Source organism: Cryptomeria japonica, chromosome 11 (genome assembly GCF_030272615.1).
Source record: "Cryptomeria japonica chromosome 11, Sugi_1.0, whole genome shotgun sequence".
NCBI lineage: Eukaryota > Viridiplantae > Streptophyta > Pinopsida > Cupressales > Cupressaceae > Cryptomeria > Cryptomeria japonica.
In genome coordinates this window covers 346017734-346033665 of record NC_081415.1, presented here as the reverse complement: position 1 = coordinate 346033665, position 15932 = coordinate 346017734, and the positions used below count along the sequence as shown (strand labels likewise).

Sequence of the window (15932 nt, the reverse complement as noted above, 5' to 3'; positions counted from 1 at the left end):
TATACTATAGGTTTTGAAATAGGGTAGCAGCAAGAGGCAAGCAGCCTTTACCTCAACTAGATGACTTATTAGATGCCTTTAAGGTAACTGCAACATATTCTGAAATACAACTTAGTACTGTTGGCTATTAACTTAAGAAATGAGTGAGGAAAGTCCAAACATAAGACAAACCTTATCCATCAAATCAGAAGTTCTCTCAAGAAAGTGTAAATAGAAACCCTTATACTAAGCTTACTGAAGTGAACCAGATATTTGACAATTTACACAGAAGGCTACTGGTCGTACAATAAGAGCAGTTCTCCCCCCAAAAGAAACCTAATAGCTAATAGAATTAGAAAGATAGGGCGCACTGAACCTAGATAACCTTTTATGATAAAATGGTAGCAATAATAGGTACAATCAAATCATGGAAATGCTGTTTTAAAAATAACATAATCAAAATGTACACCTTAAATTAACCAGTTATGAACTTTGGCTTGAAAGTGGAACTCACAAGCAATTTAAATTCTTTTACTCTTTTATAGTCAAAACCTTCAGATGGATTTTCTACTTCACGGTACTCTCACAGCTTTATTTATATTTTATTTTGTTCATGGGCTTTCTAAGTTATATATGATGAAACATTTTGGTTGATTGAATTTGTAGGGCGAGCCAGGGACAGATTTTGTTTCTTCAATATGTTGTTCATGCCTTTTCATTCTTGCATTTCTGAGGGATATTTCATGACATTGTCAAACACACTGCAGCATTATATGTTCTACCATTGAACAAGATGCCCATGGCTTATCAATCATTGTTATCCTATAAGTTACCCTTTCCTGGCTACGTTAATGAGTTGCAAGTTGACTGCATTAAGTTTTTCAAAGGTTTGTTTCAGTGGTTGTTGAGGATGTGTCTCCACTGGTTTTTGCAGTTCTTGTGAATGTGAACATCTCAGGAATGTGGATAGAACATCTCTCTGTGGTCCCTCTTTTTACCTGCAATAGGGACTTCCGAGGGACACCCCTTCTGCAAGGTAAATGCCCATCTTTTTGAGAATGTCTAGATGTGCTGGGGATGCCCAATCGTCCCTTGCAATCAGGATAAAAAAAATGGTATTGAAAGAATAATAATTGGCAATGTGCTGACTTTTTGAGAAAGCAAAAAGTAGAACAGCCTAACTGTTGCCCTACAAGTCTTCTCTTCTTTCATATCATTTGACACACAGCTCAGCAGCTTACATGACTACAACAGTCTGCAGAAGAGGAAAAGTCGAAGACTAAGAAACTTGCTGTTATTTATAATTTAAAAACTATGTTAAACTTAATTTTACCTATGTATAACTCTGCCATGATCTATCAGATTATTTGATTAATCGTTTATTGAACCCTGGTAGAATAGAGTTGAAAATCAAGGAGAAACACTGGAAAATGTGAAAGAGCTGCCTGAAATCAAGCACTTCTTGTTGAACTTTAGATGAGAATCACTGCTGATTTGCCATGATACCAATGAAGACTGCCAAAAAAGGGGAAAATATGACTGAGCTTGATCATCAAATCCTCTTCAAATGGCGAAGGCCCCTCCTCGTATGATGAGAATTTGAAAACTCCTGCTGTAGGGTTGCTGGAACACGGAAGCCTGATGTCTAAATCCTCACCATTGATCTAATCCAGTCAAGGTTTTGAAGCATGGAAAATGAACAAATATAATGGAACAATGGATGTTTATATAGATGAAACTATCAAAGCTGATTGCCCTGTAGAGTTGCTGGCATAGTATGCAAAGGGCCATTTAGCAAGAAAAATCCTTTAGAGTAGTTTACAAGAAAAATTGACACAAATACAGCACCTAATTCAAGTGTAAGTCAGAAATGGAAATGCAACGTTTGCCCACAGGGTTGGAATAGTTGCTTGACAAGGACCAATGCACACTTTTTGCATTTTCCTTTGGTAAGGAGTTGGGATTTGTGAGAAACTCACACTTGAAATGAAGGTTGGGATGATCAAATTAGTCCAAGGGGAAATCGTTGCACCATAGCTGAAAAATGTGGACTCGACAAAAACTCAGCAATGCCTGAAAATACGACTCACCAAAAATTCGGCAAAAAACTCGACAACTTAAAGTATTGCTTAAATTTCATTAGAAATGCATTTTTTGTGCAAAATTCAATGAGATGCATCCAACGTGTCAATAAATGAGTACATAAAAGAAACAAGTTAAGTCTAGTTACATATGATTTGATTTAAATGCAAATTGGGTACAAAACGATATTTTCATGTGGAATGCTGATGGCTGATAGTCTGAAACAAAATGAAAATAGCAAATTGTTTTTGTAAAACAAAAAGTAAATACTACATCAAAACATTTTACATCTTCCTCTTCCCAGCTCTAGTGAAAACTAGGGGAGAGGTAGAACTAAAGGGTCCAGTCCTAGGAGTCCGCTTTGGGTCCTCCATCTTGGTTGACATGACAGGTTGTGGCTCGACCTCCATCTTGGATGTGGATGCTGGTGGCATTGGCAATGATGGCAAGCTGCATAAGGTGTTAGATGTGAGAAAAACCCAACGATAGAGGAGATGCGGGGGAACAAACTTTCGTTCCTCTGTGGGCCAAAAGTGGAGGTTTGGGGTCTATGCCCATAATTTTTTGACTTGTCTGGGCCTCTATTTTTTATGCAGCCGAGTTTTTGCTAGAGACTCGCTGAGTTTTTGTCAACTCATGAGTTTTTAGTTGGAAAACTTGCAAAGCAAAAAAACTCGCCAAGTATTTCAACTATGCATTGCTCCATCATTTTCTACCATGTGGTTCAGGTAGACCACCTTCATCTTCATCATTTGGGGTTAGTGTATTGGAGTCAAGGGGGAAATGGAAAGCTATGGATTTATCCTCACCAAAATCAATCATATGTATGTTCAACATGCAAGGAAGGGAGGTTGTAGATGAGGCCATTTCCAATTTCTATTTTGGTATAACATTCCTTTTCATGTTGCTCAATCTCCTTTGTATAAAAAAATGCCTGACAAGGTAAGAAAAGGTGTTCTTGGTAACGAGGGTCCTAGAAATGCTACATTGAGAATCATTCTCCTGGAAGAAGGTTATTCCACGTTTAACTTGTTGATGGAACAAAGGAAAGATAGATGAGTGACACATGGTTGCAACATAATCATGGATGGGTGGATGGATAATAGATACTATCCACTCATCAACATTATAGTTTTATGCATTGACGGACCTTACTTGTTGCGAGCAATTGAGTTCTCAGTATAACACAAAGATGCTAAGTTTTAGTTTCAGATTCTAAGAGAGGCCATTGAAATGGTGAGTTCTAAAAATGCAATGCAAATGATTATTCACGCAGAAAATGTTTGTTGGGCAACAATTATTCTGATTCAATCTAGATATAAACACATCTATTGTCCCCTTTGTTGTGTGTATGCTATGAAGAATGCACTTAAAAGTTAAAAGCATTGGAAAGACAGGGTGGGTGAAATAGGTGGTGGTGGATGCAAGGTGCAAATGTTCATTTGCAACCACTACATTTCATTGGCATTGTTTGGAACTTTTCAAATAAAGAATTCCTCAAATTAGCGGAGACATGATTTGCTTCTTATTTTAGACTACTAGAGAGGATGCTTTGAGTTGCAAGTGCCATTGCAGCTTACGGTTAGAACAATGAATTGGAATAGGTGGAACGAGTCATAGATTGAGCGAGGAGGGTGAAGGATACTTTGATCAATGATATGTCTTGGTTGGATGTGAGATACATCACATCTTTTGTACAACCTATATTCTTTGTCATCAGATTTGGAAAATAGTGATAGTCTTGGTCATGGGGAGACCTATGAGTGCATTGATTCCATTCTTGGCCAAATGAAGGCTTCTTCCATTTGTGTGAAATTCCTACCCTAGAGTTCTACAATGAGCATATTCAACCCATCATCCAAAAAAAGTGGTAGAAATTGAACACCGATCTACACAGTTGTATATGCTTTGAATCCAAAATTTTATGTGGATAGAGATGGTAGAAGTTTTCCTATTAATGATCATGAGGTGAGGAACAAACTCATGAAGACCTGTAAAAAAAGTATGGTTTGGAGGAAGCTTCATTGATTAGAGTTGAGTAGTGTAAGTTTATAGACGTAGATGGCTACAAGACTTCAAGAAGGGTTGATAGACACACTTTAGTACTGGCCAAGCTAGTTAATTGTTGGACGATCTATGGACCTCCAGACGCATTGAGCACACTTGTCATTGTTTTCTCTCATATGTTTTTTGTTGTGTATGCTATGAATAATGCACTTAAAAGCATTGGAAAGATAGGGTGGGTGAAATAGTTGGTGGTGGATGCAAGGTGCAAATGTTCATTTGCAACCACCACATTTCATTGGCATTGTTGGAAATTTTCAAATAAAGTATTAGTCAAACTATTCGAAACATGATTTGCTTCGTATTTTAGACTATTAGAGAGGATGCTTTGAGTTGCAAGTGCCATTGCAACTTACGATTAGAAAAATGCATTGGAATAGGTGGAACAAGTCATAGATTGAGCGAGGAGGGTGAAGGATACTTTGATCAATGATATGTCTTGGTTGGATGTGAGATACATCACATCTTTTGTACAAATTATTTTCACCATCATCAGATTTGGGGATTGTGATAGTCTTGGTCATGGGGAGACCTATGAGTGCAATGATCAAATTCTTGGCCAAATGAAGGCTTCCATTTGTGTGAAATTCCTACCCTAGAGTTTTACAACGAGCGTATTCAACCCATCATCCAAAAACAGTGGGAGAAACTGAACACCGATCTACACATAGTTGTACATGCTTTGAATCCAAAATTTTATGTGGATAGAGTTGGTAGAATTCTTCCTATTGATGTTATAGGGAGACTATAAAGAATATACCTAGCCTCCCTAAAACATTTCAATTTGCTGTCTTGGCATACCATATCAATGTACCCACATGCATGCCTGATTCGATAACTTAGCCTAGAGGACATGGTTGATAAAGCCAGCCATGGTAATGCAGCCTTTGCGCGACTGGGAAATGAAAGTCTCTTTTTGATTCCCCATTTTGCTTTGGCAATGATCAGATTCACATGTTCTTACTCTTATGTAGAGAATAGAGTTTCTTTGCCTAGACTAGATAGTAATTTGACGAGAATGGATTAATTAGGTGATCAATTTTTGTTTGGAATTAAAATAGTTATTAAATCGGTCTGTTTTCCCATTTTCAAATTGTCAGTGCCACGAGTTTTTGGTGTGTCTTTTAATTTTTACTTAACATTCATTGTTTGTATGGATGTGAACAAGTAATACGGTAACCAATGGATCCTTAGAAGACTGCCATATCCCTATTAGTATCCTGGCAACCTAGGCCACAAGCAATGTCTAGTCATTTTAACTAAAGATCTTTTAATTGACATTGATTTTAATATAAAATATAATGCCTTCATAATGTGGGGTCATTCTACTTGAAATAGTATTTAGATTGCTTGGTAACTATGGAATTGCACCGCTTTAAGTTTGAATGGATATATCATATGCAGGAATTAGTTGCTGGATTTGATCAAGAAGCTGCAGCTGTTATCATGGCTCGGCTGGCTTCATTCAAAATGGAGGCTGAGGTGATTTAACATTTTATTTGTAATCAATGAATTTTTTTTAGTTTTTTAGTGAAACTTTTTGCTGATGGCTACTGGTAGCCTGTAGAGATTCTTTATTTATAATAAGTTTCAGTAAATACTCCATGTGGTAAATTTTTTTACTTAATTTTATTTTGATGTCACAGTTCTATCTATCTGGAATTGTTCTATGTAATGTGATAGGGTTTTTCACCCTGTCAAGATTAAATTATTATTGATATTGCTTAGAGTTTCCTGTTTTCTAGCTTAATCCAATGTATATGTTGTAGTGAGAAGTACTTTTAACATTTCTAGCATTATATATCATGAGTTACGTTATACCAAGATATCTTTAACGTGGAACTTCTGAAACACTATTTATGTCTATACTGAAGGAAGGAAAGTGTTTCTTATTATAAATTGCTAGTGAGTGATTGTATTGCCAACTTGTTTGAAGCCTGTAGTGTTAATGGCTGAGGTGAATTTAACTGTATAAAGAAATAATGCATAAGCATCAAATATTTTAAAATTTAGGGTGTTATAAAGGATGATTACTGCTTGGAAAATATCTTTGATGGTAGTTGTGAACCTAACTGTCAAAGTTGACTAACCCATTCATGATACATCAAAATGGAATGTCCGGTCTTTGATTTAGATATACTTTATTTGGAGATTCTCCCAGAGATTGTAATAAGTTGTACGACAAGCTCTTCTGAGATATATTTGTTTCGGCTACATTTTGTTGGACATACAAGTAGACATGCTATGAGAAAGGGTTAGGGTGTCATTTGGTGTTATAGGGAGTATTCTATACTGAAGATGTAGACTAGAAAGACATCTTCCATTTTGAAGACTGATAGAGATCATTGTTGTTTTTTGAGAGAGGTAGAAAACTATTTTTCCTGATTTCTTGTAGAGGACAAGATCAACAAGAATAGTCTGGTGGGTTTTTACTAGGTTTATGAGATACGATTTATTTTCCAATCTTATGCAACATTTTATCATTCATAATAACTGTATTAATATTGAGCTACTTCCATTAACAATTTTAGCTAAAAAAATGTTGTTGCTTATAGTTGTGATACTAGGTAGTATTCTCACATGGATCAACCTTTTGGGATAATTGCTGAAGCAATATTCCAAAAGTCATTTAGAGGCTTAGGAAATGAAGGATCTCTGAACTCCTGATTTAGAAAATTTTCTGATTCATATGCAACGATCCTTTCTTCATGTATTGAATAGTTAACCTATATCCTACAGATGACTCAAGATTGGAGAGGGAAGCTTTTTGAAATCTATTCAAATTTGTCAAGTTTTCGTTTGGAAAGACATTGTTAATGATATGAAAATCAAAATGAAATCTCAATTAGCCAGCTTCTTATATGTTGGGAACCTGTTCAGCTAATTTTACTTATTTAGAATGAAATAAGTGGGGAAATTAGAAGATTTTAAATTCATTACAAACAAAGGGCTGTTAAACCTTGTCTTGTTTTGGACAAGTCAAGAAAAGAACAAGTTAAACCTTGTCTAGTTTTTGACATGTCAAGGAAAGGACAACAGCGGTCCATCCTGAAGTAGAATGAATTCAAAAAATTTCTCTTGGATCAAACCAACTGCACATGAGAAAGAATAATAGTGATACAGTCCATCCGAACAAGAGGTCTTTACAAAGGTCATCAGAACCATCAAAAGAACAAAATTAATTGTTTTTTATTGATTCAACATAGTTTTTACATTGTTGGGTTTAAGAAAATTTGCGATGCTTTTGGTAAAATAAAAATGAATTATATTGCTAGGTATATACTATATTATATTACACCGCATATTATATCTCCTTGCAGGGTGACCTTTGGCTTTAACAACATGATTAAGGGGTGTCTCTTCCATAAAATTTAAATTGTACCTTGCCTTGCCCATGGTGTTATGCCACTATTGGAATTGGATGTGGTAGTTTATTTGAAGAGACAATAATTTCTAGTCCATAATATTTAACAATGCAAGTTGCTGCTTCTTTCTGTAACTGCATAGGATTTTTTGCATCAACATTTTGGGTCACATTCCATAATCAATCATCAGGAAGAGAAGAGAATAGTGATTCAACATTCAACATTTGTAAATTTTTAAGCATGCAACATGTCTTTTGAGTTTTGGTGATTGGAATATGGGTCTCCATTATGAAGGTTCTGATGATTTTACTGTTTGAGTTTGTTCCATTTGATAGATATTGTAGTGTTGTAACACAAATTTATTTTTATAAAGAACAAGCAAATTAAAATCGGTATAAAAATCATTGTCCTTCCATGATCACAAATGCTGTTGAGCGCATCAAAAAGTAGGAAAGTGGTGAGTGGATAGACAATCCATCTAATTTGAAGCATAGGTGATTACCACTAATTTAGATTCGACCTTCTTCCTCTAAATGCTCAAGTTGTCCAAAATTATTGATATATCCCTTACTTTGATATTTTTGAATTTTTACAAAGTGGTGTACAAACAACTAACAGCTAAGTTGCTGGTTCGGGTTCGAAGAATCGGTATGCCGGTACGGCAAAATTTTGAAAAGGGGTTTGGGTTCGTTAGTACAAATATATATATATATATATATATATATATATATATATATATATATATATATATATATATATATATATATATATATATATATATATATATATATGCTCAAGTTGTCCAAAGTTATTGATATATCCCTTTGATATTTTTGAATTTTTACAAGCTGGTGTACAACAACTAACAACTAAGTTGCCGGTTCAGGTTCAGGCACCGGTACGTCGGTACGGCAAAATTTTGAAAAGGGGTTTGGGTTCGTTAGTTCACACACACACACACACACATATATACCATAACAACTTCATTTACATCAAGTTTAATATCAAAATGACAAAATATTCAAGCTTCATTGTTTCAACTTTCAACAATTTAAAGTTTAATCATCAAATGGATTCTCTAATTCATCATCCTCATTCTACTCCTCATCATTGACATTGACATTAGATGAACCAATGCCAATGCCACTTACACTTGCACTATAAGTTTGCTTGCTATCTGAGTCATCAAATGCAACAAGCTGAGATGTGAAAGCATCCAAATCAGTATGCTCTGGCTCTATATCCCACATCTTTGTTTCCCCTTGCTTGTAGTCATGTTGCTTGTGTGAAATGAGCCAAGTTAATGTTTGAAAACTCACTTTTAGGGTTATATTTTAATTTTTTTATGTGGTGGATCTCAAAAAAAATTAAATTTTGCAAAAAAAAAAACCATTTTTGGGCCATCAGACCCTCGGGTTCGACCTGGGTCCTCTTGGGTTCAACCTGGTCCGAACCAGGCCTGTGAATCACGGACCCTATCCGGACCACAGGTGGACTGGACCAGGACCGGACCGGACTAGGGGGCCGAACCCAGTAACATAGACTAACAGCATATCATTGTAGGAAAAACATTGAAACAATAGTATCTCACAAATATTTATATAAATAGTGGACTACACAAACTTATGCAATATATTTCTGGTATATTTCACTTTTATACATTCATATGAAAATGGTACTGCCTAAAGCTTTACCTTAAAACAAAAACTAGTTATAGAAGTAATTTTCCTTGAATTAGATGAATAGCGAGAATTACTGCAGGTCTGAATACACTAATAATACTTTTGAAACTTGAATCATCTGTTCTTAACACCCAATGTTTTGGCTAACAATTGTTCCGCACCTTTCCAAATTGCCAATACCTCCCTTGAACAATGATGCGAGGTATTGTAATGTCCTACCCCAAAATGCAACCAAATTTTTTCACTTCTTTCACCCACCTAGCTATGAAGGTATTTTGTGAAACAGTTGGCACCCCTACTTGTTGCATTCTTTACCATAACATTATAACAAACAATTTGCATGCATATAATGTGAAAGAGTTTGGGTTTGATGCTAATGAGCAGATAGGATTATGCAGAAGTAAGAGTACATGCATTGATTGAGAATAATAAATTTAATCTTTCTTCACATGTAAACTGAAATAAGAGTCTTTCCTTATTTTGCATCAACAGATAAGCTTACAAGAACAAGTTATATAATTTTTTAACCTCTCAAGTACAGATATAAATCTGAGTTCAACAGCAGCAAACATACTGATCTGAAAATGCATGGCACTCTGAAAATTACATCTAATGTGCTCAGAACTACACAGCAACATTTTAGGCTTCCAATACTTGATATTTTCTTTGACAAAGAACTCAATTTTCCTGTGGAGATCAAAGTCCAAGCTTGCTGAAGTTTGCAGCAGATTCAATCTTCACACACTTAAATACTCGGTCTGTTCCTGTAGATATTAATGTGACCGGCAACCAACAAGTTTGGTAATTGTCCCTTTTTCTCTCTTCCAAACTTAACAGCCACCCAAGAGTCCAATGCCCAAGAAGCTGAAGCTCACAACAAACAATGGAAACCCTTGCCAAAATAGAATAGCTAATTGAAGCCCTTGGCTCACAAAACTATGCCCAAAATGCACACTAATACTTCATTTCATACCAATTAGATAATCAAACCAACCAGGCATCCATTTCTTCTCCACCAATATCTATCAAAATACCCAAATAACCTGCAAATCTACCATTGAAAGAAACTATATAAAAGATGACTCAAATCTGAAATGCACTGTGAAATACTTGTAAGAAATCTCCAACAGCACCAGCCAAAGTAGATCTTTCAGCACAGGGTCTTCTTCTCATCGAAGAGAATATCAGAAATAATAATCTTCAGCATATTTTCAAATGAGAGCCCAATCTTCCTCTAATAACTTTTGAGAGCTATTTAGGAAAAATGTGAATTAGAGACATTGTTTATGCCAAACGTGGAAGTAACACTTGTAAATGTGAATTAGAGACATTTTTTAAGCCAAATGCTATTAAGTTAGCTATGAAATGTAACACAAATAAATGGATTAGATATTTTTATATTTGGTTGCAATTTTTTTTCAAACTTTGCTCCAAAATAGAATTAAATTGGTAAGCGCAAAAAATATAAATAATATACTTTTTGTTTTGTTTTATGTGAAACTGTACTTTGCACTTTTTATTTTTTATTTTTAAACAAAAATAAAAAGAACTTTAAAAGATAACTGGTTTAAAATCCCTTTCAAAACTAAAGATAAGCTTCCCATGATTTAAAAAAAATCCTCTAAAATTAATAGAAAAAATGGGATTTAGAAAATAAAATGCAAAATGCTCCTTTGACTTGTGATGTTCATGACTTTTCTTATACAATTATTTTCTTTCTCCCATTGGTACATCTAGAGCATATTCAGTATTCATGTTTGATATTTCACAGGCTGCTATTGTCTACAATTTTCTTCATGCATCAGGCTTGCGAAGGAAGAGTTAACAAAGAACAAAGTGCAGGTCACTGGAAATTGCCACCAGACATTCCATCTTTTTGATAGGCATTTTTTCATGTGTCTGTACCTTTAATTTCCCATTCCTTTTTTTTTTTTGCAATTTGCAGCAGGGATAGAGCTTTATGCAGTATTTTTTGTGCTTCACCTCTCTTGTCACACAAATGGTGTTACTTCCACATAAATGACAGTGGATTTTTGCAATGGTTTCCAGCCTTTTGATGTGACAAGCACAAGCAGGGTACATCATAGGCAAGGCTTTTATGTCTGGTTGCAGCTTCCTCACACATTCAAACTTTTGTTGAATGCCTCTTTTTTGCCTCTGCAACTTTCCTCTGCTCCAATTCACAGGAATTTTTTTATATATGTCAGAATCACGTTGTCACTTACAAGCACTGGCAGAAAAATATACTTTGATACCATATTGAAATTGGAAGCAAGAATGGGATTAATTTATTGATCAATAGAAGTGGAATATATACAGGAGAAAATAGTCACAGGAACAAATTGACCAACCACCCAGCAACATAGCAACCAACTTATGTTAATAATAACTGTGTTATCATTATTAACATATATACAACAATGATTTAATATATTTATTATAATATTATCTTGGTCTACCTAACCTGGTCATCTGCAGTAGCATGACAGTATATTTTGCTTGACCTGTCTGTCTATTTATATTGTAAGGATGTTTAGAGGTAATACTTCGGGAAGTGGATATCCTTTCGTTCAATACTCTTGTCTGTCCCGATACTTCATTTAGATTTTTACAACTTTCAAGTGATAAACAGATTTCCATAATCATTACTGAAATATATTATGCTACAAGTAATTCCACAACTCTTTTGACAAACATTGTTTGATAATTTACAGGATAATTTTGATGCAAATAGATGGCTGGACATGTCTTTGATTCGCTTGTCCTCCAGGTTTGGAGTTTATGAAAAGAATGATCCTTCTTCCTTTAGCTTGTCTCCAACATTTGCAAATTTTCCAGAGTTCTTTTTTCATTTACGCCGTTCTCCATTTGTCCAGGTATATATATGTGCACTCTGTCAATGATTTTTTTTATTGCCTGTGAGTATTTGTGAAACCTCTGTAGGTCATTTGGGAATGATCTTGAAAGCCTAAGATTTCTCATATTGGTCCACTATGTTCATGAAGAGGAGTATTACAATGATGTGTCATTGTAAGACACAAATGATGCACAATTGTTGGCAATGTTGAACAGGTTTTCAACAACAGTCCAGATGAAACTGCATATTTTCGGATGATACTTAACAGAGAAAATGTGAACAATTCGATTGTTATGATTCAACCATCATTGGTGTCCTACTCTTTAAATGCACCTCCAGAGCCAGCTCTTCTCGATGTTTCTGCCATTTCCACTGATCAGATCCTTCTATTAGATGCTTATTTTACTGTGGTTATTTTTCATGGAATGACTATTGCACAATGGCGCAAAGCTGGATTTCAAAATCAACCAGAACACCAGGTAATTGATTTTTGGTTAACATTAAAATCTGTTCTTCAAAATTTCAACTTTGTACTCAAACGGTACTAAAATAAAAGGGGTAATTTCAGATTCCATTTGTTAATTTTAATGTCTATGATACTAGGTTTATTGGGTTTTGATCACAGTCTAGATCTGGCTTGGGTCAGCCCTGATCCTGGCCATTTGGCCTGCGTATGCCTGACTTGTACCTGGGCCAAATCACTAGGCTGAGGGTTGGGTCCCAGGAAAACATGAGGAGAACACATGGACATTAAAAATAAAACAAAAAAAAGTTAGAACAAATCCCAACCAACTGTAAAAGTTCACGCTTTTAAAGAAAGCACTAAAATTATGAACAGTGGCATGTTCTGTGAAAGACCCCTCAATCGTGCAAGGGGTTGCCATTTGGAGACCACCCCCAGACCCATGCTAGTTTTAAAAAGCAAAGAACAAAAATTGTTTTACTGTGCTGGATGAAAATTTGGAATCTGATTGAAAGCACTAAAACTATGAAAAGTGACATGTTCTGTGAAAGACCCCTCAATCACCCCAGGGGCTGCCATTTGGAGACCACCCCCAGACCCATGCTCTATGTTTTAAATAATTTGGAGTTTGGTTGAAAGCACTAAAATTCTACGTTATTGATTCAGATACATATGTGCCATTCGGAGACCACACATGAAAGATGCCAACTGAGATATTGGCACAATCTGATTTGGTTTGTCTCAATTGAATCTTTGACCAGCGTTGTAATTTTTGGTTTTGATGAGGTTCTTTTGGTTTTTATGCGTTTTTGAATGGTAGAGCAAACAATGCAATTTTGGAAAGCAATATAGAAACAACTTACAACTACTGAAATTGATTTTCAGAAAGTCTGATTTATCAACAGCAACTAACAAATACCAAGAATAAATGAATTTCAACACTAACATGCCAATTTGGCCTACCAGGGGTCCAATGCCTTGTCTAGAGGGCTTCTTTATTGACTTTATTAAATGTAATTGCTGCTACAGGAGCTTTCAATGTGCATCAACAGCTCCAATGGGCTTTATTCTTCATAACAATAATTATCAAAAACAATTTAATGGGAGAATGGCTGATCTGGAGCTTATTTTGAAATCTTGCCAGGAGAGATCACCAAAATTGCCTCCTTTTCCCCTCTAATTTGCTGATATCATCCAAATGTGCTGGGGTTTCACCAAATTGACTACAAATCTGCCTTAGTTATTCCCTGACAATAATTTCACAAGCAAGAGCTGCTCCAAAACCCTTCTTATTTATTTATTTGCAATCCCAGGCTGCTGAAAGTGGTACGGCTGACCTAGGAATGGTACGGCTGACTTGAATGTGCTTCAAACTTGCTAAAAAGTGTGTCCAAATTGCTCAGATCTGATTGTCATTACTAACCCTGCAATCTGATACAAAATTCCACATGATTTGACCCTTGAATGGCCTGAAAATTGATCTTTCCTGAGTGCTGAAGAAGGATTAATGGCTGGGGTATCGTCCAACCTGCCTGTAATTGAAGGTTTTTGTCTCCAATTTGGGCTCAGACACCTGCAATAGACGTTGCAGACCTGCAATTGCAAATTGCTCTCAAAATAATAAAATTCCAATGATGCCAAAGTGTATGTTCAAGGCTCTTTTATGGTTTCCAGTCCTAATCGAACTTCTTGAGGGCATCCAAAGAATATTCCAAAGCATCTTTTTTCCTCCATGTGGTTCGCCGAGCTTGAGGGTCAGCTTATCATTGCATAATGAACACCTTTTATTATAATATAATCTCCTAGGGAGATGTGCAAGGTAACTTTTAAAATAAAGTTACTTATTAAGTCATAAAGTAACTTATAAAGTTACTTTTATTAACTTTTGAGTAATAAAGTTATAACTTCATAAAGTTACTTTTATTAAAATTTTCTATTAATAGAAAAAGTAACTTATAAGGTCTCATAAGATTTTATAAGCTTTTATTATACAAATCTAAGATTCTTGAGTGATCACTAGAAAAATGGGGACATTACAACACACACACACACACACACACATATATATATGTTGGAATCAGTGTTCAACAAACTTTGATATTATTAAACTGTTCTTTCAATCACTTAATACATTTAATCAAAAGAAAGATGCAAGAATAGAAAACTAATAACCACAACACCATAACACAAGGATTTTTGTACGTGGAAACCCGGTTAAGGGAAAAACCACGATGGGGATGAACCCACAAAATAAGTATACTCTGCAGAAGTATTACAATGGAGAATGCACATGCATTTGGGCTCACTGCTCAAGAGAGAGGCTCATTGCCTTCAAATCAATTACAAAAGATCTCTGGAGTGATTAAACTAAAGAATATCATCTACAAATGCCTGATTATAGTTCCGGTTAAGTACAATATACCGATTTCATACACTTCATCTCTCATTGCTCTGTTACAATGTTCTGTCAAAGATCCGGAGCATAGATCTCTATCCTGCACACGTGAAACTGCTCATAATCGATCACCAACACCTTTCGCATCATCAAATTGATCAAAAACATCGATCATATATATCCGCAACAAGAAATTGGATCCATCGCTAGTCGGCTCAAGAACACTTAACACTTTATTCAAACGTGTACAACCTGTCGGCAAAATCCAACCTCCAATGCTTATGCGGACCAAAATAATTGTTCACACATTACCACAAGTGTCGGGCAAACCTCTTGGATCACAAAACAAATCACCAAAACCGCTCCATCAAATCTGCACAAAGATCAACCACACAAGTCGGGTGTTTTGCACTATCAAACCAAAAACCGATACTCAGAAGCTTCTAACTTGCACACCAATTATCATCGCGGACCAAAACTCTGGAATAAGGTCTTCCAGACATCCATCAACCTTTCCTTAGATCTGCAACACAAAATGTTAACCTAAGAAGAAATACTGACCAAAATATTGAACACTGTCAAATGCTCTGTTCTAAGCTTGCCGGACTTGAACAAATCTTCAACTTGACTCCCGGTATGATCAAATCATGCAATGCGGATGGGTATACTGACTTGGGTTGCCATCAATGACAACACCTGAAAACTTGGGCAGTGTCTCTTGCCAACAATATATATATGTGTGTGTGTGTGTGTGTAGGACCCATAGAGAACCACACACAGATGTGAAGGACCCACAAAGAACCTAGGCCATACCCAAGCCGTACTTGAACCAAATCCGTACCAAAACCCAGGCTAAAATGGAAGAACCTAGTATCTTAGCTAAAATTTTGAAAAATGGCATGTTCTATAAAAGACCCCTCAATCACCCTAGGGGCTGCCATTTGGAGACCACACATAGATGTCAAGGACCCACAGAGAACCTAGGCACCCAGTGAGAACCCAGGTTGTACCCAAGCCATACCCGAACAAAACTCGTAACCGAAGA

The 15932-nt window shown here is 35.8% G+C and overlaps 1 protein-coding gene across 2 annotated transcripts in view; it reads left to right on the top strand.

Moving 5' to 3' along the window:
* Positions 1–15932, top strand: part of LOC131040174 (protein transport protein SEC23 E) — a 126217-nt gene that overhangs the window by 95381 nt on the left and 14904 nt on the right. The window contains exons 8-10 of one of the 2 annotated variants that reach the window (XM_057973026.2): positions 5530–5607; positions 11887–12048; positions 12245–12508. In XM_057973026.2, the coding sequence (XP_057829009.2) occupies positions 5530–5607; positions 11887–12048; positions 12245–12508 (504 nt within the window). The remainder of the gene's footprint in view (positions 1–5529; positions 5608–11886; positions 12049–12244; positions 12509–15932) is intronic. The other variant, XM_057973027.2, reaches the window with a different exon arrangement.